The sequence below is a fragment of the Eublepharis macularius genome, chromosome 4 (assembly GCF_028583425.1).
Source record: "Eublepharis macularius isolate TG4126 chromosome 4, MPM_Emac_v1.0, whole genome shotgun sequence".
NCBI lineage: Eukaryota > Metazoa > Chordata > Lepidosauria > Squamata > Eublepharidae > Eublepharis > Eublepharis macularius.
The window spans coordinates 152592468-152618209 of NC_072793.1; the positions used below are offsets into that span (position 1 = coordinate 152592468).

Here is a 25742-nt window from a genome sequence, read left to right on the forward strand (position 1 = left end):
AATATGGCGACATTTGATTTCAGAAAAAGGATCTTCTAAAAATGAGAGGATTAGCCAAATTGAAAGGAACGGCATCAAATCTCTTCAGGATGCTTGGAAGTTAAGTCTATAATTACTAATTTCATCTAGAATGTACGCTATAAAATATGAAAGGTACTATCACAGCTAACAGAATTCCAGGGTAGTTAACCAGCAAAGTCAAGGAAGCTATAAAATCTAAGGAGGTTAATCTTTGGTATAATGGCAAAAACAACTGTTAGTTGATGGTAAGGCAAGGAAAACAAGTATTTGAGGATCATATTGTTAAAAATATTAAAATAGAAAATAATTTCTTTATATATATGTATCAGAAGCAGGAAATCAGCCAGGGAGTCAGTTAAGATTGTTGGGGGACAAAGTCATAAGATTGCTAAAATAAGTCAGGGAGATATAATAAAGTTCAGTATTAAAGATGCAGCTGACTCAATCCTGCCCCAAGATGTTTCACTCAAAGACCATCTCTTGCTAGGTAAGCATAATGTAGCAAGCAAAGCTCAGGTTAAGGCAAGAAGTTAGAACCCCTATTCTCAGTTTTGCCTTTGATCTAGTGTGACTGGTACATTGAGAGATGCCATGAGTTTTTCACATGGTGTCAGGCTATGGATGACAGGATATGGTAGACAGATCCCTGGACCATTGCAGCAAGACACAGGTTCTTGGTTAAATGGCTTTTATTCAGAAATCAGATCATTTCCATATATATGTCCATAGAATTACTCAGAAGCAAGGAAGCCTCCAAGCAGTACACGCTTCCTTGATAGGAATAGAGACTTGAAAAAAGTACAGCTCTAAATACTCAAATCATTTCCCTCCTCCCCAAACCACAGGTAAGGGGGAGGGGGCGGGAAGAAGTCTGGGAACTTCTGCTGTTGTTTATACATCAGCTAGACAGGACAGAAAGAGGCATAAAAGAAACAGCAACATTTCAGACAGTGCAAGGTCATTTCAGTGAGCTTCAAAGAAAGAGATAACACAGTTGTGTTCTCAGGCTGATAGGGAGAGAAACTAAAGTGATGGTTATAGTATTTGCAAAATGAAATCAAAGCACAGTATCAGAAATTGTTCAACCCCTAGAACAATGACATGGATGTAGGGGTACAGACATGACATTCTGCCCCCCTAAAGGTCAGGATAACATTTATGGAAGTTGGAAATTAGTTTGGGGGCATTCATATGGGCTTGCTCTACCCATTCTCCATAAGATTCATCAAAGTCTTTCCACCTGACTAGGTAGAAAAGTTTGTTGTGTTTAATTTTAGAGTCTAAGATTTCCTCCACTTCATAGTGAATATGTCCATCCACCTGCATTGGATATGGGGGTCCCCTTTCTGGATGCCACTGATCAGGTAGGGGAGCCTTTTTTAGAAGACTGAAGTGGAATACTGGGTGGATTTGTTTTAAATTCTTTGGAAGTTCAATTTCTACAGTCACATCATTTATTAACTTCTTTACAGGAAAAGAGCCCAGATATCTCCATTCTAGTTTTTTAGTAGGTTGCTCCCCTTTTATGTTTTTGGTGGAGATGTATACAAAATTTTCTGGTTGTAGTTTCCATTGCTCTGAGCGCTTTCTGTCAGCAAATTTTTTGTAATCCTCTTTGGCTTTGTCCAAAGTTTTTTTGGCTGATTCCCCATTGGGAAGTTAACCTAGCCCACCATTCCTCCAGGTCTTCTACCTGTGAGGAGTTAGGGGTTGTAGAGAAAGGCGAGGCGTTTCCTTCATTGCCATGTACTATTTTGAATGGTGTGGCTCCTGTTGAGCTATGTACCAAGTTGTTATAAGCATATTCGGCAAAATCAAGAAAACACCATGCAAACAGCATGGGGAACCTTCTTCCCTTCAGAGTCTCCCCCCCCCAACTCCCTCTAGCCAGCTGGAAGGAGGGAGACTTTGAAGGGAAGGAGGTTCCCCACGCTGTTTGCAAAGGGCGCAGGGAACTTTCTTCCCTTCCAAGGCTCCCCCCTTCCTCCCATGAACAGCCAACCACGAACATGTTCATGAACAGGGTCATGTTCATGGTTGTTTGTGATTCCTTGTTCGTGGATGGCAACGAACAACGAACAATCATGTTCACCTTATTCAGGTGTGGTTTATGAGCGTTCACCTGGTGGTGTTGGGTCAGGCTTAGCCTGGAAATGCTCTTCTGTAGCTTTGTGGGAGGGCTTGGCATGACAGGGCTCCCCCTCAGTCACAGGTGTAAGCTTGGCCTGGGGAGTCTCCCCTCCTGCGGAGATGGGCTTCATGACATATCTAGTGCTAATAGTACGACCTGACACGCACTTGTACTCTGCAAGCTCTTTCTTTTCTTTCCCATTCTGACAGATGGTGAGTTCCACTGGAACAGAGGTAGTGGTCTCTTTCCTGACCACCTGAATGGAGAGCTGGGTGCACGGAGGGATTTTGGCAGGCAGCATAACATCTACCTTTTCATTGGTAGTGGTGGACTCATGCTTCCCTTTCTCCACCACCAAGATGTTGGCAACCCCCACAGTGACTTGGAAACTGAAGCCAAGTTTTAGATTTGTGGTATTGCTGAAGTGGAAGCTCTGGACAACTGTGGCCGTATATTCCCTACTGGTGTTGGCAGTGAATGCTTGGTTATATTTGGTGCAGTTGATTCCTACAATCTCATCTATCAGGATGTCCCGCTCATCCTCCACTTTTTTCTGGTCCCACAACAGCTTTGCGGTAATGATGGGTCGACCAGGCTTCAAGGGCTGCAGGTGGGACACACTGTCATCAAAATTAATCTCGGTCTTATAGTCGTGAATGTGCTCTCCAGGCCAGGCGATGTGATACCATCCACTCCGGTTTGAGTTCTTGTACAACAGCCAGACACCTTTCTGTACCACATGAGAGGAGACGCAATCATTGAAGTAACCATAGGCAAGGTTGGTTTCTTCTGTCACTACTTTGCTCCGGCCTTCATAGTTGGGGAGTTCATATAGAGTGATCTGAGGCTCGGAGAGATCATAATGAACCAGTCGGAGGGATGAGAAGTTGTTGCTCTTGTTAACCTCTGCATGATCCCCTTCCTCAAACACAAAACCATCTTCCTCAAACTTGGGGAGTTTGTAGGCAACCCAAGGTTGCCCCGTGACCTTCAAGGAGGAGATGCAGTCACCAAAATCCAGCTCATGCAAGTCAGGAACATCACTGGTGAACTCTTTGCTCAGCCCCTCAAAATTGGGTTTGTCATACACAATTATTTTATTCACGCAGGGCTGCTTGGAAACCATTCCTCCACTTGACCTTCAAAAGCAGAGAGAGAAAGAGAGAGAGATGAAAATTTTGCTTTGTCACAATCTGAGCTACTAAAAAAAAGTTAATATTTTGGTTCTACTATAAGTAACCCACATGGAAGCAAGGACGTTGGTGGGCAACTCTACAATGCCATCTCTTCCTTCAAATCCCTCTTTAAGATTTACCTTTTCTTCAAAGCCCATTGCTTAAAGCTCTTAGTCTGCCCCGTCTTTTGCTGTATGTTGAAGTTTTTGTTGCATGAGCACAATTTTTATGGTATATTTAACTTTGTAAAGCACTATGCACACCAGTGGTCTGATGATGTAGTCAGACTAAAACGTAGGGGAGACAGGTTTGAATTCCTAATCTGTCATGGAAGCTTGCTAGACAATCTTGGACCAGTCATATTTGCTTAGACTAACCTGCCTCACAGGGCTGTTGTGACAATAAAATGGAGGAGGGAAAAATGTAAGCAGCTTTTGGTCCCCACTGGGAGAAAAGCACACTATAAATAATAATATCCAGTACCATTTAAAATCTAAAATTTGCCATAAGGGAGACAAAGGGAGGAGAAAGAACGCATGTTAATTTCAAACATCATCTGTATTTAAGATCACTTCATTGATTCTGTATGCCATATGTTATAAATCAGTTCTTTCAAACTTTCTTTTGTCAAGTGGCTCTGTTCCCATAGACCTGGGAGCTGAAGAACCACTGCGAGTCTGCCACAGTACCTCTCTGTGTTGCAGAGGATTCTGGTTCATGTTCTAGGGAGCACCCTCAGTCCATGCAGACAGCTGGCTAGGCCTATTAAGCCTCACTTTGACCAACATACCCAATACAAGACCAGAACAGACATTATGTAGATAGGAGAGGGGCACCGTGAGCTGGCCCGACCTCTTACCTCCACATGATTACTCGGTCTGCATGGTGTTTATGCACAGACACTTCACTTCCTCAGTATGTTCATATCATGTGGATGACCAAGCAATCAAACAGAGGCAGGGAGGGAGGCACACTCATTCTCCCTTGACTGGAGAATCATCGTATGCCCAGGGCTATTCTCTCCTGTGCCAACTTCCATGCTATAGCAAAAGAGTGGTAGCGGTAAGCAAGCTGTCTTTCAGACAAGTGTCCACCATTATAGATTTTTTCACAGAGGAACTCTAGGGTAAGGCAGGCTAAAACTTGGAAAAATCATTGTTATAAAGAATTAAATGTGTACTTGAGTGCAAGCCCAAGACATGAATTCCTGTGTGTTAACAAGTGTAACTGTTTGACCTGCGATAATAACATTACAAAAGAAAGCTACAAAATATACTCTTTCCCCGCCCCTGCCCAGCATTGGGAACTGTTCCCTCTTCTTTACTGAAATCTGAAATGCAAAGGCTTGAAGAGCAGCTGAAAAAAAATATGAACACTCAAGCATTATGGTCAAGGGAAACACTGCAAGGTGCATGTGCTAATGGGGGGGGGGCCTCCCGTCAACTGCTACTTCCTGCTTGTGGTTCTTTCATTTGACCAAGATCAGTATATTAATTCAACCACAATGAATTTCAGGTTTTGACTTTCTCACATTGATCGTCCTTATAGCATTGGATCTCAGAGGGTTTTTTTAAATGTGAGGCCTGCTTCCAGTCTTATGCTATGCTACTTCCCCCTTCCCAGCATAAAATAACAGCATCTCACCTGACATTTAACAATGAACAAGTTTGTATTTTTATTTTTCATGGGTAGCATTGGTAACTATATAGCATTATTGGGCAACTGGATGTATTTCGCAACCATTTTGCACATTGTGCAGAGGCAAACCAATTTTTTAAATCAAGCCTCCTCAGCTTGTTCTAACTCTTCACCTGAGTCTCACTCCCAACCCACCTGTAAGAACACACTGAGGAGACAGAAGCAGTTTAGCTTTAAAGAGGGGCCTAGATCACTAAATAGGATTCCTGATTTTCTAATGGAGTTCTATCCTGGCTGCTAGGTCAGTCGGCTCATGAATTCCCACATACCCCGGGAACTAGCACTCTCTCTCCCTCCCTCTCTCTCTCTCACACACTATAATCTAGCAAATAAAGTGTCTTCATCTGAAAAACGATGATTGGAAACAAGGAGTTGGTATAAATCAATCCCTCCCCCCGCCTCCAAACCCAGAAATATAACGTAATTCCTTGCCAAAGAGATTGTAGAAAATTCTGCAGTGATGATTACTTGGGAGTTTTCTGAGGCGAGTATTTGACCCCTCCCACAGTGATGGCACATTTAAAATTAAACCTGCTTCACTAGAGAATGACTGAACCAGTGAACCGGAGGTGGGGTCCTGAGACACAAAAAATGCAGATTATCACCAATTTAGTTGAACATATTTAAAAATGGGGGAGGGGAGAGGAGAGGTAGCACAAAATGAAATATGTAGAATACTAACAATGAAGCCCATTGTGACAAAAAATACAATGGGCTCAAGAAAGGGTAGGGGGGCTGGGCTGGCTATGGCTGCCTCCCCCACACCATGATCCCAGCAGGGGGAGGGCAGGGGGGCTAGGCATGGATGCCTCCCCTGCGCCCCGATCTGGTAGGAAAGAACTGGGAGACAGGGCCGCCCATCCTTCTGCCTCCTTGCTCCGAACTGGCTGTGGAGGGGCTGTGCAGGCAGGCAGGCAGACCCTTTCCACCACCGGCCAATCTTGGCAGGGAAGGGCTGGGAGGTGCAGCCACCCATCCTGCCATCTCCTCGCCCCAATCTGGGTGCGGAGGGCTGTAATAACAACAACAACAACATTTGATATATGTACTAGCCTTTAGGACAACTTAATGCCCTCTCAGAGCGGTTTACGAAGTATGTTATTATTATCCTCATGACAATCACCCTGTGAGGTGGGTGTGGCTGAGAGAGCTTTGACTGACCCAAGGTCACCCAGCTGGCTTCAAGTGGAGGAGTGGGGAATCAAACACAGTTCTCCAGATTAGAGTCCCGCACTCTTAAACACTACATCAAACTAGCACTGGCTGATCGTGGTGAGGAAGGTCTGGGAGGCAGGGCCAGACACGGACGCCTCCCTCGTGCCGCAATCGTGGCGGGGGAGGGCAGGGTGGCCAGGCTGGGTATGGCGGCCTCCTCCGTGCCCTGATTGTGGTGGGGAAGGGCTGGGAGGTGGGCCCATTCTTCCCTCCAGCACACAGACTGCACCTGCACTACATAAAAGGTGGGTCATTGCCAATGCTTTGGTGTTTTCTCAGGACATTTCATCTCTCACTATGAGAAACCAGAATGCCGGGTTCAGTGCACTCTGGGTATGGGCAGGCTGAGATGTAGCTCTATAGCAGTTTTGTAACCTAGTATCTGTGGAGGAATAACAGAGGGGAACCTCATCCGCTTGAGAGATGCAAATCCATTTCCCCTGTGAGGCAGTACTGTGCCTTGGGTTGAAATTTATATTTCTGCAGCTATGTCCTAGGCTCACAGTTGCAGTTAAACTATGCTGACCCAAAGAGCCAAATCTAAACAACCTAAGCTTAAAACCCACCCCAAATGGTACAAGGGTCATATAGATACAGAGATTGTCACCCTGCCTCAAATCCTCTTGAATATTTTTCTGAATGAACCACGAAGTTGATGAGTCATACCTTCAGGCTGTGAGTTGGCAGCGTGATCAGGATGTGGCTGGCTAAAGGTTAGTTGGTTTTCCCTACTATAGACATGGTGTGAAATAGTTAAATACCATTCACACTTAAAGTCACAGTGTACTACAGGGCTGCAAAGGTTCTGAGCAAGTGGTTTGAGGAACTAGTGTGTGAGAACACATGTTTTATAGAAGGGGAAATACCAGGATCTTAGAACACAATGAAACATTCACGCAACCATGTCAACTCCAACCCAAAGAAAAAAACAAGACTAAGTACATAGCTACATTTCCTCATCACCCATGGCAAAGGAATGGGGCATCTGCAGATTAGCACATTTATTGTCTCAGTTTTTGTGAGATAAAGCCCAGTTCTCTCTCTCTCTCTCTCTCGTTAAAAGGCCATGTAAATTATGGCTAATTCACATACATACCACAGAGCATATAGCCCAAGTGGACTCACCTAGAGAGTCCTGCCAGTGATTAATGGTCATGCAATGGTTGAAGGGCTTGCTCAGCTCACACACTTTAACTAATGCTTCCCAGTGACTCAGTGAATGTGGGATGGATTGCAGACTGGGTACATTTGACAGCACTGACATAGAACCACTTCCCTGCCTGACAGATTCCTCACGCTACCTGAGTTCCTTACAGACACTGTGTGAACAGGCCCTGAGTCATCACGGCAGGTCATCAGGTTTTTACCTGAAGGTGGCAAGTGAACATGGTGACGGATGCTTAGTTTCAAATAGCTCATTGAGTGATAAATCTAGTTACCTTATGGTTTTATTACAGCTAATGATTGGTACCATTAACTGTTGTTTTTATGTGATCAACTTGTTTTAAAATCTTACCTGTGTATGATTTACTTTTGTTGTGACCTGCCCTGAGCCTGCATGCAGGGAAGGCGGGATATAAATGGAATAAAATAAATACATTACTACAAAAGTAATGTGTACAAGACCTGCACTGCTGAGCTTTTGAGACAGAACTAACATCAGGACAGATTACTTGAAAAGTAACAAAAATCTGTAATGTATCTCTTCCAATCATTGCTGGCTGCCAAGGCAACAGATCGGGGGAAAAACATTTCCTGGGGCTTTTATTTATTTTTAGTTCATTTATACACTACCTTTCTCTTTCCAAGCAGTTTTTCCTCACAACAACCCTTTGAGGTAGGTGAGGCTGAAAGTAGTGACTAGCCGAAGGTCACCCAGCGAGCTTCCAGGGCAAAGTGAACCTGGTTTGCCCACATCCTGATCTGCTGCTCTAGCCACTACACCACACTAGCTTTAGTTACCCTCAAGGTCCATTAAGCCAGACAGATCACGGTATGTTTCCTTATGACTTTTCAGGGCCATTGGATGAGGCAAGGTAATCTTATGGGGGTGTTGGCAGAGGTTTGCAGTGAGCCTATTACCCCTTTGAACTCCCACCCTTCAAGCCTGTCCTTTCCTCCAACACATTACGATTATTTGGAGGGAAAGAAGGCAGACTGACCAAATCAGTTCCCACTTCCAGTGACTTTAAGGCATCTACAGAAAACAGGACCCAGAACGATTTTGCTGACTCAATGGGTCCACTCCTCTACGAGCTTGTTTCAAGGCCAGGAAGCAAAAGCAAAGCCCGATGAAGTGAGCCCTGACTCAAGAATGCTGGAATAAATGTTGTCTGTCTTTAAAATGCCAAATGAAATCTGCTTGAGGTGAAAACAGACAAGGAGCACACAATTTTCTTTTGCACACCTCACTGTTTCCAGCAATAAACCTTGCCCCAGTACTATGATAACCCAAAGAGAAGGTAAGACAACCCACCCTAAGAAGAAATTTTAATTACTGAACGTACCTGTAAACAAAGCTGCTCCTCCTCTTTTTCTTGTCATAAAAAGCCACAGTCTTCCTTTTGGATGACTATAGTAACATAGGAATTAAGCATATGAACCATGAACTACAAGACCCCTGTTCTTACTTCTGCTGCAATTTCACAGAGGGATACGGCAAACAATGCCTCTCAAATCCCTCCTCCACCTTCCCAAACTGTAAGATGGGAGAACATTGATCAGCCTTTAAAATAGCCCTATTACACGATCTTGTAAGAATCTTCTTGATGGCAGCAAAAACTGCAATAGCTTCAAAGTAGAAATCACAGAAACCGGGACCACTACATTATAGAGAAAATCACAAATGGTCTCCTTCAAGCTGAAATATACCCCAGAACAACGGATTTTACAGAAAAATGGCTCCCCTTCATTGAACATATAGCCAAGAACAACATACAACTAAAAAATCCCATGTACCATACCATGCCGTTATAGAAATTTCAAAACTATGAACTCTCATGACTATATATCCTTAGCTGTGACTCTGCACAATATCAAATGATTTGCGCAAACAACTTATTCAATTGTTTGTCTCATCATGATACATCTTATCCTCTTGAACAATTGGCAATAAAATAAAGCTTTCAATCTCATGTAACATTGAAAGAAACCACGCAGACAACCTGAGTTATTGACTCAACCGACATATAACATAGGAATGTCAATATTGCACCTTGCACATCACTGAAAAGGAAATACAAACTCCTAATCAGTTGTACCGATCTATCCACAACTCATAACCGAACAAATGAGAGATTACGACGTCAAAATTAATATAGTTAATTACAACAAATTAAAAAAGTAAATATCGCAAAATGTATCTCTCGATTTCATGTATATTTACTTTGCAATGCTTAACTCAGAATTTGTACTGCCTTCTTTCTATGTATAATTATTATATAAAAACATGAAAATTTGGAAAAAATATTATACCTTGCAGCAGCTTATTTTATTATCTTTAATGTTATTGTTTATTAGAAGTTAAAATCAATTTTAATAAATGTTAAAAATAGCTCTATTAAAATGACTATAATCATGCACCCAAAGTATTAGAGCAGTTGGGAACATTATATCAAGAGCTCTTAGTTCATTCCAAGTGCATAATTTGGATGCAGTCTCGGATTCCTGTGCCTCAAAGACAGCTGCAACCGGCTTCAAGTTAGCTCATCTTAACAGCAATTCCATCTTCTTCAGGAAGGCGATAGCAGGATCGCCTGATAAGAGAAACCACCAGGATCCCTCCAAAATCTACTTCCATAGGCACTGCTTACCTAGAAGACTCCATCAACACCTCCTCTCTTGCTTTAGCACAAAGCACCCCAGCAGTAGAACTGTTTATACTCCCAGTGTTAAAAGACACACCCCCTTTTGAAGTGCTGGCTTTGATGCTGTCAGGACCTGAACGGAGGAGGACAAGTTTCATCTCCCTCACATGACAATTCATACACACGCACACACCCTTGCATCTTGGGGAGCCGGAAGCTCCTTGACCCTGAAAGCACAGTATTCATCCCACGCACCTCAGCCCACCTCTTTGCAAGCCTGCTTTTCACAATCCTCTAGGGTAGGCTAGATTCTTGAGCTGGCAAGCGAGCTTCTTCACTTCCACCAGATGTTGCTTTATTGATATATTAAGGACAACTCCATTTGGAATACAAGCTTTTGTGCAATCACAGACTCAGCAGGTTGAATCAGTCCCAAACCTTGCACTCAACCAACCACTGTAGCCATACTTCTGTTACAACATCCCCAATTAACTCAGCTTCACACCCTCATAAGGTATTCACTGCAATTCTAAGCAGAGTTACACCCTTTTAAACCCATTGCAATCAATTAGATTGAATTGTTAATATCTTAGAAGGAAGCTGGGGTGGGGACGGTTGAGAATAGCTTTTCACTGGAAACAACCTTCCCAAGGTCAGGACTGATTGGAATATTCACTTGTAAATTTATCTGCCAGCACATCAGTTTAGCTCTAAGTGATGTTATCCACTGTCCAAGGCTGTACTGAAAACCTTTAAAACGCTTGAGTGCATGATGCAACCTTTATGCCAACCCACTTCATTTTGCACAAACCAAGCTGGCACACATGACACAACATTTGTCTACAATTCGACTTTCTGCAGTGCTCAGGGGGAAACTTTTAGGAAGGGGTGTGAGCACTTATTAGATCAGTCAAGTGAGATAGATGAGGAGATAAGAAGGACAAAATAAGGAAATACCTGCCCCTCTGGCAATGCAGCTGAAACCCCCGAGGGCAACTACAGCAAGAGATCTGACTAAGTAGCTTGTTTGGAAATAGTCACTCACCTTTGCTGAACATCAAATTGTAAATGTACACAACTTAGGGAGTAAGGGAACATAAAGACCATTTTGGGCAGCAATGTACACCCACAAAGCCCTCACCCATCACCACACGGAATGCACCCTTTTTAGCTTCTAACTAGGTCTTTAAACTTATTTCACAGGATGAGGGACCCTGCTTTGGGTCTCTAAGGGGCTTGGTTTTCAAATGCCACACTGAACAGTCTTGCTTTTACCCAGAGATCTCACTGTGATCACCTGAGCCCTGCTACTGCCTGAGAGGGTTTATGCTGTGTAGTCATACAGACCCCCTCTCTGCCCCTCAACTACAGATAGGAATAGAAAAACATGAACCAGGTTTTTTTTCTTATAAAAGTCTTTTAATCCCAGAAAGGGTTTTGTTATTGGAGCCTTAAACAGGCAAGGCATCATAAGGTTATATGAATGCACAGGTGTGTACATCAGACACAGTAATAAAAAAATCCACAAATACACAAATCAGATCCTGAACTGCAATATAAATACTTTTCGGTTACATTGCCAAAGAAGGCAGGCTCAGAAATTGATGCTGGGGCTTCCCAAGGCTGGATCCTGGCTCTTACGGCATCCTTTCCTGGCTAGTATCCTGCCCCATTCCCTGCTGGTGTGACTGTGTCCTAAAGAGGCAGTGCCAGAAAACCCATTAAGGCACTCAAAGGTTGCTCAACTAAGCAGTGGTGATATAGGGTTTTGTCTACCTGAAGGCCAGGATAAGACTCCAACCTCCCCCCTCTAATTAATTGTCCAAAGAGTCAGGATCCATTTTCCCCAAAGAATTAGCAAAACAGGAATTCTATAGTGATGTAATATGAAAACTTCCTCAGTAGATGTCCTCTCCCACTCAAGCTAGAAAAGCTTCCAAAACCTGTCGAGATTGGGCCCCAGTAGTTATCCTAACACTTGAAGAAATCTACATTCTTTATCGGCAAAGTGTGGCATTTATAAGGCTACTACCCTCCTTCAAGGCACCAATTCACATTAAAAGGGCCACTGTTTTTGAGAACTTAAGGCTACATGCTCCCTAAATTCTAGGTCAAGATCACAACCTCCTGTTGTCCCCTCAGTTTATTCTAGGAAAAAAGCAGGCTGAGGGAAAACCTATCCACAGGTGTGTTTCTGTACATCCTGGCGGAATACAACTTCAAGCTTCTCCAGGATGAGGAGCTAGGGAAAAAAAAATCAAGAGAAAAGAACCAAGTACTAGAAACCAAAATGGAGCAGTCTCCAAAAATCTGCAGCATTCTGTCAGGATTTCCAGATCACATTATTCAACTCAAAGTCCTCATCACTATAAAATGTCAAGAGTTGGGAATTTTAAATTTTCCACATAGTTGTGTTTCTTTTGCATTTCTGCTACGTTGCACCCCCACCCCCCTAAAAAAAAATCCCCTCAGCCCACAGGCCTATCTTTTGGAGCTGGATTCAGATGTGGAATGGCTGGCCAAGAATGGCAAGATGGGGCAGAGGGATCAGAGGTCACAGCATCCAATGTCACTTTTCTGACTGGACAGTAGACAGGCGCATGATACTTAGCATAAGCACAGCATGGAACAGCCAGTCCCCAAAGGAACATCATGCTAAATAAATAAAAGCTGGCGCCTGCAAGGGACATATCACCATATCTGTAATACATTGAAAAGTTCATCCAGTCCTGGTTCTTCAGGGAAGTTCCAAGCTCCTTCAGGCTCCAGTGCCCATCCCAGAGTGCAGGGGGCAGAAAAAAAGCACTACACAGCCTTCAGATGTTGCTTGCTTGGTGCCAATCTTCTGTGCCTCACCAGTGCATGGGATAAGCAGGGAGTCCTTCTGTAAACAGAGCAGTGCCCATTGGTCTGTAGTATTACCTTTGGTAAGGTGGTGAGCCAGGCCCCACTGTCTAGTTATGCTATGCAGGGTTGCTGCTATTGACCTGGGTTTTCACGAGTCACCCCTTGCCCCCTCTCCAGTGGCAAAGTATGTGCCAGGGCAGCCGCTTGACAATCAGCCTGTTGGTGAAGGAGAGGCCAAGAGTAATTTTGTCCACAGTCTGTGCCAAGCCCACCCCAATGCTGTCCGGAGGTATCAATAGTCACAGGCTAGTGCCTGCTTTAGAGACTGTGGGCTGCTGCTGTGCTTTGCGCCCACTGTGCTCCAGGGTGGTGAGCAGCCAGGGGTGTGCCAGGATTTGCTCCAGGGAAGGTCGCTTCTCTGGGACCAGAGAGAGGCACCACTCAATCAAGTGACGGCAATCTGTCAAGAAGAAAACAACCATTCATATAGCAGCTCTGAAGCGCATGAAGCACTTGACAAGCATCAGCTGATTTTGTGCAAATCTAAACCAGAACTAGTTACCAAGGTCACCCAGAACATGTTCATAACAGAGTAAGGCCTTCCAGACTAGACTAATGCTCAGCTCAGTTAAGTAATGCAAGAAGAGTTCCTAGCCGAGAGTCAGGTTACTGAATTTATTTGTGAAGTAGACCACTCCCACAGAAGCCAGTGTCTTGTTGCATTTACTTAATGCTAGCCATGTGAAGCTTCCTCATCCAGCCATCATAAAGCTCCAGCATCATTTGACAAATCAGACGGCATACACTGAAGGATTCTCAAAAAACTCAAACCAAAATATGCACCAAGTTTAACACCAATTCTTAAAGGGACCCAGATCTGTTAGCATAACATCTTCCTGGGGTAAACTGGGAGAGGTCCATGGGGCATACAGTATTGATCTAGGTTCGAAACCGCTCCCCTCTGCAGTGATGAAAGTCACTGTGTGATCTTAGACTAGTCATTTTCTCAGCCCACCCTACCTCACAGGGTTGCTGAGAGGAAAGAACAGGAAAGCCATGTACATCACCCTGAGCTCCTTGCACGAAAGGTGGACAAAAAAATTTACTAAATAAACCATCTATCAAAGGTAGTTCCATTATATATACAAAAAAAGGCCTTCATGCAGAAAAATCAGAATGGCTTCTGCCAAGCAAAGTCCTGATTCACCAGCCTGTACAAGGATAGACCACAAAGCACTATATACTCGGGACAGACAAAACATAACTACCAGAAATCTCCTTGTTTTTTGAAGCTGGCAAATATGGCCTGCGCTCCTCCCAACACCAAGTCAACCCAAGGCCTGGTTCTGTTGCTTACATTAAACTTATTCTGTGCCCTCTAAGCATATGTACCCCGAGGGATCTTACCCTTTCTATTACTTACCTGTGGCTTAATCTGATCTTCAGAATGAAGACGTCATACCAGATAATATGGCTAAGACCTTCAGGAACAGTTTGGGCCATATAAATGCCTACAAGCAGCAGAAATTGCCATTGATCCCTCCACCCCTGATCCCATACCATTGGATACCAGTAAAAATGGAACTCCGGATTGCGGACCCCCAAGCTTGCCTGGTCAAGAGCAACAGTCTTACCTGTGGATACCCTGCAATGATAGTGGAGTCTCCCGAGAAGAATCTCTTCATCACGTTCGAAAGGGATGTCCCCACACACCATATCATAGAGAAGCACACCCAGCGACCACACAGTGGCAGGCAGGCCATGGTACCGGTGATATTTTATCCATTCAGGAGGACTGTATACACGGGTGCCTACAGGAACAGAAAAGAGCAGTGAATTTGTTGTCCAGAGAGACTCCAATCATGCTCAGAAACCACAACAAAACATATCCTAAAAGTTCTGGCTAACCATTAGAAACCTTCAGTTCCACTTTCATCACCCAAACAAAGTAAAAAGAATCAATACTACTGCATCGATTGCAGAATGGAGATGATGAAATTACTACATAAATAGCATAATACACAACAGTGGGACTGGAGCACAGATTGTGTCCAAAAAATTAGGCATCCCACTTTTGTGCCAGAAGCTATAGCCCGATTCTTACTGAGGTGACAACCTGGGGTTTGGGCTGCATGACTGAATACCTCCATGGAAAGATGCATATAGAAAACCAGCATATCAAGGAGAAAGGCCAGGTTCTCACCTTCCTCCCTGATGTACTGATTTTTTATCTGCAGGGACATTTTTAAAGCAAGGGAGCATTCTTGCTACATAAGCTCGCACTTGTGCAGTGCCAACCAGACCCATGTCTTTCAGGATACAACAACAAAAAGCACACTCTTTTTTTTTTTTTTTTACACATTAGTCATGTTACTGGTGCCACCACCTGCTTCTGTGTACAAACAGATCAGTTAACAGTTACTAGTGCCAACTGGAATTTCTCCTCCACATGCACACCGACAGCATGCGTAAACATAGACAGCCACAATGAATTAAAGCATAGCTCACCCACATAGCAGCGATCCAGTAAGGCCTCTCCTATTAGACCCTAACAAGCCTTCCCTGAAAACTAGCAATGCAAGCTTCCCCAAAGATACAAGAGCCTTGAAAGGGACCAGTTCACAGAAGAACAGAGATAATTGGTTAGGCATTTGACAGGATTTAAGAGGGATCACAAGGAAGCAGATATACTGCCGAAAACAAACCCCAAACCAGAAGACAAGAAAGTTACTCCATTGGCCCATGAATCCAATTGAGGAATCACAGATTCATTTGTTTGGATCCAGAATGGGTTTAGCTTTCCTGACTTAACTAGTTGAGGCCTACACAGAAAAGGAGCCAGAAGAGCGTGCTTTATTATACTGCCTGGCTGTGCTGGCCTTAGGGAGGCTCCACTGTTGCAGAGATTTTGTCCCCTGGCTTGCTCCAGTAACACATACAGCATACTCACCATCAAAGTCTGTGTATGGAGAATCCCGGAGCAAGGCGCCAGAGCCAAAGTCTATGAGCTTCAGTTCACCATGCAGAAGGTCTACCAGGATGTTCTCATCCTTGATGTCCCGATGCAACACACCGCACAAGTGGCAATGGTGCACCGCTTCAACCACCTGCTTGAAATAACTGACAGCCACGGTTTCGGGGAGCGGGCCCCGGTCTGTGATCACGTCAAACAGGTCTTGATACACGAGGGGGCGCTCCATAACAATGAGGTATGAGTCAGTTTCCTCAAACCAATCCAGGAGGCGGATAATGCCTCGGCAACCTGAGGACGACACCTTCTTCAGAAGCAGGACTTCAAGTGGGACTAATGTGCCATTCTGGAAATGAAACAGAGAAAAGATTCATACTGGGCAGTGTCTTCAAAAGTGCACAGAGATATCACAACGACACCCAGTGTGCAAGACACAATACAGAAGGGGAGAAACTTACCATATGGTGGAACTGCAAGATTCGATCCTTGGCAACATACTTAATGGCCACCTGAAAGGAAGAGAAAGATTTAATAAACAAGATCTATCGGACTCCAAATGCAAGCCTGATTAAGGAAGAGAGAGCATTTCCTGCTCAGCACAATGTATTTATTTTTTTTATTGGATTTCTATTCCACCCTCCCCGCAACCTGGGAACTTTATCTTGGCTCTATCTCCTTTTCACTTTTATATAACCCTTTTTTAAGCACTAGGATAATGCAAACTGGGAACTTACTAAGCATGCCTGATGTGCTGTTGCCATATTGTGTGATTAGAAAAAATTGGCATATTTTGCACGCACATACATCTTGGGCATGCACATACACAATAAAAAGAAAACAGAAGAGAACAAACTTCTATAAACACAGGAAAACAGAGTATGCAAGTACTAGAGGCTTCACAGTTGAAATACTGCTATGTTATGGAGAGCCAGCATAAGAAACACCATGACTCAGAAGACAGATAAATATTAAAATATTGTAATGATGCAATAAAATAAATGTCACGTCAATAAAATATCCAAGGAGCAAAATATGCAACAGTCATAGAGCTCAAAGAATATTCAAGGAAGACAATTTGCAATGAAATATTTAAAGAATGCTATTCACCTATTCAAGGAGTAAAACAAAATACAACTCATAAAATGGCTATATAGTCACAACACTAGCAAAACTAATCTTACAGGGAACATTAGCACTTTGCTTCAATAACCTCTTCTGAAGAAGAAAGATCCTTATATTCTTTTGCTATTGAACATGAATGCAATATGAACTAGTTTCTGGTATTTTGAGTCTATTCTAGTGGATGGCTTGAAACAATGTTATAGGTATAGTTGTTCACGACTGAACACTTTATCTCCACTATAGTTTTGTTTGATGGGGACAGTATTTTTGCCAGTGACATTGCTATTACGTGGTTATTTACATGAAGTGCACTTCTTATTCCTAGGAGAGGTGAATTGTATTCTTTCAACATTTCAATGGAAATTGTATTTCTTGAATATTCTTTGGAATGTTATAATGTATTTCACTCTCTGGATGATTTATTGACCTAATATTTAGATGTGGCATTTTACATCATATGTTTTAATATTTATCTATTGCATGGGTAAAGGATCTCCATAATGCCCTTTTTTCAACTTTGAAACCTAGTACTTTGGTTTTTTATGCATGACCATAACACTGGAAAAAGTTTTCCAGGCAAAACTGTTCCCTGAAGTAAGTTTTTCTCGTCTTTTTATTTGGAAATCCCTCAAAATGTTAATCTTTGATGGAATTCATAAGGAGTCTCTAAATACACATCACCAGTTCTTAACTATAACTTCCATCGGTTATAAAGAGTGTGCATGAATAAATGTTTTAAACAGCAAGTTAGAGTACTAGTTGGGTTGAGATTTTCTTAGGAATATTTCAATGGCTTGAAACCAGGCTTTATTTTAAAACTGATATCCCTAAACCAGGTAACAACATGAGACATAGTCCAAGACAGATATAATCTCATTCATACGAGACATATTTATTCAATATTCAACTGAGTTAAGTACGCTCCTATCTAACAATTAAGTGACCAGGAAATCCCACTATGCCCATCCGAAGCTGAACGTTTGGGAAAGAATTAGAAGTCAGTTTAAATAAAAGTGGGCAGTGGATAGAGAGCGGCAAAGCAAGGACAATTAATTGTATTGGGGCAACGGGAAACTCCCTTACTGCAGCATGCTCCAGCCCAGGCTCTTGTAGCATTAATGAGGTAACGCTCAACTATTCCCATCCCACCGTCTCCCGCGAAACGCCGCTCACTCACCGGAAGGGAATCGCTGAGCCGCGTTCCTGCGTACACCGTGCCGAAGCCCCCGCTGCCGATCAAGGCTCCCAGGTGATAGCGCGTCTCCAAGGTCGCCTTCCCTGTAAGCAACAAACAGACGGGGCGGGGGGGTTAGCGCAAAAATAATCCCAATGGAAATACTGTTTAGCAGAACGAGGTGGGTGGGTAGCAACGCCTCTCCTGCCCCCTGCGGCTTTCTCCAACCCGCCCCAGGACTTCCATTCACAAAAACTCCCATGAACAGCCCTGCTATACCCAAGTGGCAAGGATCCTGCGGGGCTGCTCCCGGGGCCGGCGGCCCTTCTTGGCAAGCGGGCTCCTGAGCCAAAAGCATGGCCTGCGGGAAAGCAATGGAGCAGCCAAGAACAAACTTCCCTCCGCGCCCGCAAGCCCAGCTTTGAATTGTTGCCACCACGTGTGTCTTGAAATTCCTTCGCTTTGCAAAAATTCCAACCCCGAGCCGACGCGGGCCAATCGGGAGGCGACTCTCGGAGAGAAGCCAAAAGGCTCAGCCAATCAGAGGAAGCAGCAGGAATTCGGTCCCCCGCCGGTAGGGCGGGGCTAAATCGCCGGGGGACGAACAAACAGCCGTCCAGACTCAAGGGCGGGGACTGGCTCGAGAGAGGGCGAGTTGGAGACAGATCTTAGCGAATCAGAAGCGTGGCGGCGCGTAACGACAGCCAATCGCGAAGAGGCGCGCGAGCTTTTTTGTCTCGCCTCCTCCCTACCCCCGCCCGTTTTCCCACGTGCGATCCGGGATCTCGCAGATCGTTTAAAGCTCAACTTTGCAAGGAGGCAGTGAGAGTGAGCGAGTTTGTCCTACTTCTACCGCTTATTCCGTTCATCGGTTTTTGTGCTCAATTAATTCTTGTTCCTTCAGGTGGTTTCTTGCGGCGGCGGCTGCTGTTATTAATGCCCCCAGTCTCTGCCCTTTCCCGGGAGAATGCTGACTTGCAAGCACCGGCAGCTGTAATGCAGGAGGCTAGCTTCGGTGTCGACTGATTTATGGAGCGTGCACTTGTTCCTGACACTCACTCAGACGAACATACTGAGGAGAGGCAGCCCAGTGTCTTTCCACATCTCCCCCCCCCCCATTACATAACCCAGCAAAGAGCCAACTGCTGCCAGGCCCGTTTACTGCAAAAGTCAACTAGTGTGCAGCTAGTTATTTACCCCACAACGCACTAAGGTGCCTGCCGTCATCCACGCCCTGCCTTGCAGGGAAGGGTTCCGGCATCAGAGTGTCCGGGACAACCCAAAATGTGGCTTTTGCGTCTGAATTCTGCTTTGGACCAACGTGGCTACTTGCAACCTCTTTTTGTACTGAAAGGGTTGCATAATTGGACACCACATGCACTCACTTAAGCGCCGCCACTCATTCATTCAGGTATGCTGTAAACGTAGAAGGAAGCTGTTCTTTTGAAAACCATCCACGGGGTTTTTCCCCAACAACGCAATTCCTTGTCAGGATTTGTTTGTTTTAGCACTAGATTAACAGGACGAAACTGCCCTGAGTGGAAAAGACCCCCGATCTCTCGAGCCAAGCTTTGGGGGAAAGTACCAGCGCCTCCAAATGCCTTCTCAACATAGCATCCCGCCAGCTTCCTACGCTTCCTGCCACTCGTCTACGAGCCCTACCTACATTTGCATTAGCGTCCATTTCAAATGCGGCCTGGCAGTGCTGGAACGAGCGTGTGCCATTGGCCGGCTTTGCTCTTGACCACTCCTCGCCTGCATTAGTTTGGGTGGTCTTAGGCAAGCCACACACGGCCGCCCTCTCTCGCCTTCAAAGCCGGGCTGCTGCTCCTAAACTCGCCGTCTCTTTGCTATGGAAATGACCCAGGAGGCTGAACTGAAAGGCAGCAGACCCCGATGCCCCCGAAATCAATCTCCTCCGGGCTCCAAATGACCACGCCGCCCTTTCCTACCCCCTGCCCGGTTTCCCTTTCCCGCACTGCAGCCTTAAAGCGATAAGCCGCAGACTGCGCCTCTCTCCAAGCTCCCCTGGAATGCGAGAAATGCTCCCGAGGCGAGGGAGCTCCGGCCATAAACGCCGGGCGATAAGCGGCTCGCCCACGTCACCGCTGAAGTGCGGCAGGGCCGAGAGGAAGGGGGTGTCCCGGGAAGGGGCCGGCCGGGCGGGGGCTGGTTGTTTGTGGTGCGCTTTGGAGGAGACACCGCGGTGCCGGGAAAGGGGATAAGCCGAGCCACGTGAGACAAGCGGCAAGGCCAAAGTGCCGGCCCAGCCGACCAGGGTCATCGTTGAAGTATGTCAAGGGGGAGGGAGAAGGCTGGGTTGAAAGGCGGCGTCCCTCTCGCGGGGTTGTTGAGCCGGAGGAACAGCCACACCGGTTTCATTCCACAATAAAGGCACTGCCCCTGTACCTTCCTTGGTTGGGCTTGGTTTTTACAACAGCATCTCACCCTGCACGATTTTGCATCCTTCACCCTGCTGGGTTCTCTTCCCCCCCAGCCTCTTGTATAAAAGAGTGGTGATTCATTCATTGTATCCACAAAAATCTTAACTAGACTAAAAAAAATGGTTAGGCTTTAAGATACCACAAGGCTCCAGTTTGTGTTAATAAAGAGGGGGAGAAGCTATGGCCACGCCAGTACTTTTTTTTTGTATTGGTAGTTTTTTTTTAATGTCAAAAATGGAGCCAAGATTTTAAGTGAACTTTCTAAGTGAGTATCAAGGGCATTTACTTGCATATAGTAAAATGAGGTTTTCTGTAACAAGCATATAAAATAAACTGCTGGAGGGTCCCTTATGGGGAAGGGAATTAGAGGGGAGAAATTGCACCTGGGGTGATTGAGCTAGGAACCAAGCAATTCAAAGCTCATTTTATTTATTTAAAACATTTATTGCTTGCCTTTCTACCTTGCTGGAACTCAAGGCAGCTTACAATGGTCCAGTCTATGAATTCACTTTGTACATTTAGGCAGGGCTCTTTCAACCACACATGGGATGTTTCCTAATGAAACTGCCCGGTCTTACAGCAGTGTTGCAGTGGCTGTTGAGGCTTTTTTTAAAAATCAGAGCTTTGAACATTCTTAATCAGGCTGTGAATGGTTAGTAGCATATGATGTATGACATACTTCTTGAGTGACAAATCCTAGCAAGAGGGGTGGGGGTTCAGAAAGTTTTTAAAGTATGACACAGGCAGTTACTGTTAACAGACTGCCCATCCCAATGGCCTATTTACTTTCACAGCTGTTGGGACAAATGTTTTCCCTTGCCAGCAACAAGCAGGTTCAAGGCCAGGTACCTAGAATACACAGACAATTCTCCCTCCCACCATCTGTGTTCAGCTCAGTGGGTCGCTATGGTCGTTAATTATTCAGTGCTTGCACTTGCTTGAACCCAGCACAGAATTTAACCTAGACTGATTAAGAGAGCCTTGCCACTTGCAAATTTGTATCCCAGCATTTTACCGCAATAGGCCAGAAACTTCTGCAGGGCCAGTAGCTGCCCATAGAGGTCAGCACTGAGGCGCAACTCTCGACCTCTCTCAACTTTACTGCAAGGAATCTGTTGGAAATATCACAAACGTTGCCCAAGCGGCGTGTCCTCTACTACCATTAAAAAAAAGCAACTCGAGTTTCTATAAATGTAAACCACGCTGGTTTGAGCGCTAACCCCTTGTTCTTAGCAAAGCTCATATAAAGGGAACCAGTGGTTTTCAGGCAGGAAGCCCAATGGACAATATAAATCAAGGGCAACCTGTATTCAAGACTCTTTTATCTTGGGGGGGGGGGGGCAGGGAGGACAAGTGGTCCCCTGATCCCCACCTCTGAAAAAAACCAGCAATAGTCTTCCTTTCTGTGAATCTCGGCTGCAGAGTCACCAGTGCTGTCAAAAAAGGGACTGCAGCCTTTGGGAAACACGACTACGACACACTTGAACTCGCTACGCATTTATTTCATCTTCCTCGGGAACCTTGGGAACTGTAGTCCATGGGGAAAGAAATTTTCTCTAGCACCAAGTTCTTTGCACCTTCAGCAAACCACAATTCCCAGGATTCTTTGAAGAAAACCCTGACAGTTAAACTGATATAAAGTCCAGGCAAATTGGTAGTGCAGATATGCCTCTTAGCCAGTTCTGACAAGCTGATGAATCAGGCAGGAAGCCCAATGGGCAATATAAATCAAGGGCAATTGATCGGAAAATCCTGTTAGCGTACTAACGGATCCCAGCCTCAAGGGGGTGGGGGGAGAAAATCTAACCCTTGTCCTAAGAGCAAGGATTGCTTTCCCCCGGCTGGCACCCTCGGTACGGTATGGTCCACCTTCTCGCACAGTCCTGCATCAGCGTCCCTTAACGCGCCGGGTTTGCGAGCGACGCACAGAATTGCGCACCCCCCTGCCCGCCTGGAATCCCTCGGCACTTACCCTGAGCCGGCTCATCTTTGGGGAAGCTCGGGCTGAGCACGCTGTGGTGGATTTTGGGAGGGTAAAGCACCTGCACCGAGGACATCGCCACTACTTCGGCCCCGATTCGCAGTTCTTGGCGCGGAAATTTCTGAACGATCGCAAGCAGCAGAAACCGCTCTGGATCCCGAGACGCCAACCTGAAGCCAAAGAAAGCCTCACGGGGCCGGGAAATCGGCCAGGGCACGCCCACCACGGCCAAGGCACGCCCCGTACTCGCTCCAGGCTTGGACCCTGCCCGGTTGGTTCTTCCCTGCTTGGCTGCATTTCTCTCTTTTTGTAATATAAAACGGCTCCGGCTGGGTGCTCCAGTTCAGTGACCCCCTCCGGGCTTGGGGAAGCGGATATGTCAAAAAGTAGTCGCCAGTGCGAGCCCGAAGAACAGGAGTAAAAGAACCTGTGCGGGTGCCGGCTAAAAGATTATTTAACGCGCATTAGGGCAAAAGGTTCGATTTCCGGCTCCCTCTTCACTCTTCCAATATACACTTGAAGGCAAAGTGAGGATTTTCTTTCATCCTCCTAGTTGCGAATATAGAGACGGAGTAGTAGTTATTCCAGGTTAGTTAACGAGGAGCGCAAATGTGTGTAAACAAAGGAAAACAATTGTTGCTTGTCATAGGAAGCCTACGTTTCCCTAATTATTTAAGCATTGCCACCCTACACAGAAGTAGACCCTGCTAAACCCATTGACGTTAATGTACTTAGAATACTTAGCAGTCCTAAGCAGGTCTACTCGGAAGTAATCCCATGTTCTTCAATGGGGCTTACTCCCAGGAAAGTGTTTTTAGGATTGCAGCCTTAGAATCCCAACTCTGTTTAGGACTAGTCTCTAAGACTGCTTAAATGAGAGTAAGATGGGGAGGATTAATGACATTAACAAGTCCATCTTCTGAATCCCATCAGTTAAGCTTTCCTGTACCAACAGTGACTAAGAAGGGGATTACCAAGACCTGTCCCCATCCCTTTAAATTTTATTTTTACTTCATTTATACCTGCCTTTTTTCTAATAGGGACCCAAAGGGGCTTACATCATTCCCCTCTCTTTCATTTTATCCTCACAACAACCCTGTGAGGTAGGTAAGCCTGAGAGACAGTAACTGGCCCAAGGTCACCTAGCAAGCTACATGGCAGAGTGGGGATTTGAACCTAGTTATCCCAGATCCTAGTCCCACTCCATCAGGCTGGTGGTCTCTTATTCTTGAATTTCATGGTGGGGGGCTGTTATACAAAAAATAAAAAAAATATAGTAAAACCCTGCCACGTCGTAAGTGAGGTGGTATGAAAAGCCATTGTAATGGGAAATTGTAATGGGAATGCTAGGAAGAAGGAATCGGTTTCATTTGGAAAGAGGTAACAATGCTGAACAGAGAATGTGCGTCCTTAAATCAACTCCTCCCTATCACCCCGTTCCCAAAAGATGAAATGAAATCTGGCCCTCAAGATACAGTCTATAAAATTACAGATCAAATGAACTACAATACTGAACACTAAAATGATAGATTACACTATTATTACGGGAAATAAACATCTTTATATAACACTGCCTTTGTCATGGTATATTTATTTTTATCATCAAGGGCATCCATACATCTGAAAAGGCATTTTCCATTATCAAAGCCATGGCCACTAATATGTGTCCTGTGAATCCATGCAACTATTGGGCCACTGATTGGAGCAGTGCAGGATTTCCATTGTCAGGCCACATATAGTTTAACAGTAGCTGGCAGAAACCTGATATGTTTTTAGAGGACAAAAAAGACCCAGGAATGTGGGATTGAGAGAGTTGTTTACCTGTGATTTCCTTAATTTTGTCTCTGATGTTTTCAAAAGCCTTGCATGATAACACATGACAACCACATATGGAAGGAGTTGCCAGTTGCTTCATTCAGCACCATCCTGTACCTTTCTTCAATGTCTGCTTGATCTTAAGGGGGTAGTGTATCACTAAGCTAAGACTCTGAATGCATTTCCATATCCATGCTTAAAGACAGTGCTAAGTTAATATTCCAAGTTTCTGACCATTGAAGTAGGACAGGTGAAATCAGGGACTCCCTGGAGCCTGTCCGAACATATGAAGCTGCCCAATATTGGGTCAGCATTGACTGCTCTGACCAACAATGGCTGTCCAGTGTCTGAGGTCTTTAACATCACCTACTACACAGTCATTTTCGCTGAAGATGCCAGGTATTGAACATGGGACCTTCTGCATGTTCTACCACTGAACAACAGCCCTGCCCAAGTTTAATCATACAGGTACTCCAGACCTTCAGTACTTTACACAGCAATGGATGCTAGAGCTACAGGATGTCTGAAGTACCAAGGAATCCACAGGTGTTCTAGTGGAAATATCTGAGCACATCCTGCTCCAAAGATAACGAACGTTTCTTGCCCAATCAAAAGGAGTTGGGTAATTTGGTAACCAAGATACGGGTTTGGAACATCCAGACCTCCTTGAATGTAAGGCCTTTAAAGGGTGATGATAGCCGATGCCTACCTTGTTAGATGCCATTTGTAAGTTATTGCCATTTGGCAACATACTCTGTGGGTCAAACACATTGGCCACGACTGAAATAAAAATAGAATTCCTTCTAAGGCATTTGCATCCATTAAACTAAAAGCACATTGTGATTTTTCTGCATTTGTAATGTGATGTCTTCATTGGCTAGAATTTACATGCAGCCCTTGTGGGACCAACAAATTTATTACAGCGTAAGGTTAGGTGAGTCAGGGCTCACTTCACAACATGCACATTTATATTCAGTTGGCAGAGAGGTTTGTGCCCAAAGCTACAAACAGAAAGGCAGCAAGAGATGAGGAATGAGCTAGGAAACCAGGGAAGTCCCGAAATTCAATTCTCCTTTAGGCACCCCAGATTATCAGTAGATTATATAGGTAGATGCCCCAGAGCCACAGGGGCCCAGTTTCTCCACTGTACAGCACAGGTAAAAATGAGATCCAGTTGAATGACTCAAAGATCCTCGGGGTGGGTATGGACCATTCCCAATTGTTGATGGCTTGGCAAAGCAGGATGGAAATAGTGTGCACAAACCTGCAAGGAACAATTGCTTTTTGAAATGAGCTCATCTTCCCTATTCAATCCTAGTCTGATAACATCAAATCTGCACAT

At 44.8% G+C, this 25742-nt stretch overlaps 2 protein-coding genes across 2 annotated transcripts; both read right to left on the bottom strand.

Moving 5' to 3' along the window:
• Positions 1-711: 711 nt before the first annotated feature.
• Positions 712-10089, bottom strand: LOC129329277 (epidermal differentiation-specific protein-like). Its single transcript, XM_054978768.1, has 2 exons — positions 10053-10089; positions 712-3291 (listed from the first exon to the last, which is right to left on the bottom strand). The coding sequence occupies exons 1-2, from the start codon at positions 10064-10066 to the stop codon at positions 2130-2132; spliced, it is 1176 nt and encodes a 391-aa protein (XP_054834743.1). The 5' UTR covers positions 10067-10089; the 3' UTR covers positions 712-2129.
• Positions 10090-11456: 1367 nt separating this feature from the next.
• Positions 11457-22765, bottom strand: LOC129329278 (serine/threonine-protein kinase pim-3-like). Its single transcript, XM_054978769.1, has 6 exons — positions 22577-22765; positions 18164-18264; positions 16323-16373; positions 15844-16210; positions 14528-14704; positions 11457-13353 (listed from the first exon to the last, which is right to left on the bottom strand). The coding sequence occupies exons 1-6, from the start codon at positions 22659-22661 to the stop codon at positions 13193-13195; spliced, it is 942 nt and encodes a 313-aa protein (XP_054834744.1). The 5' UTR covers positions 22662-22765; the 3' UTR covers positions 11457-13192.
• Between the last annotated feature and the right edge of the window lie 2977 nt (positions 22766-25742).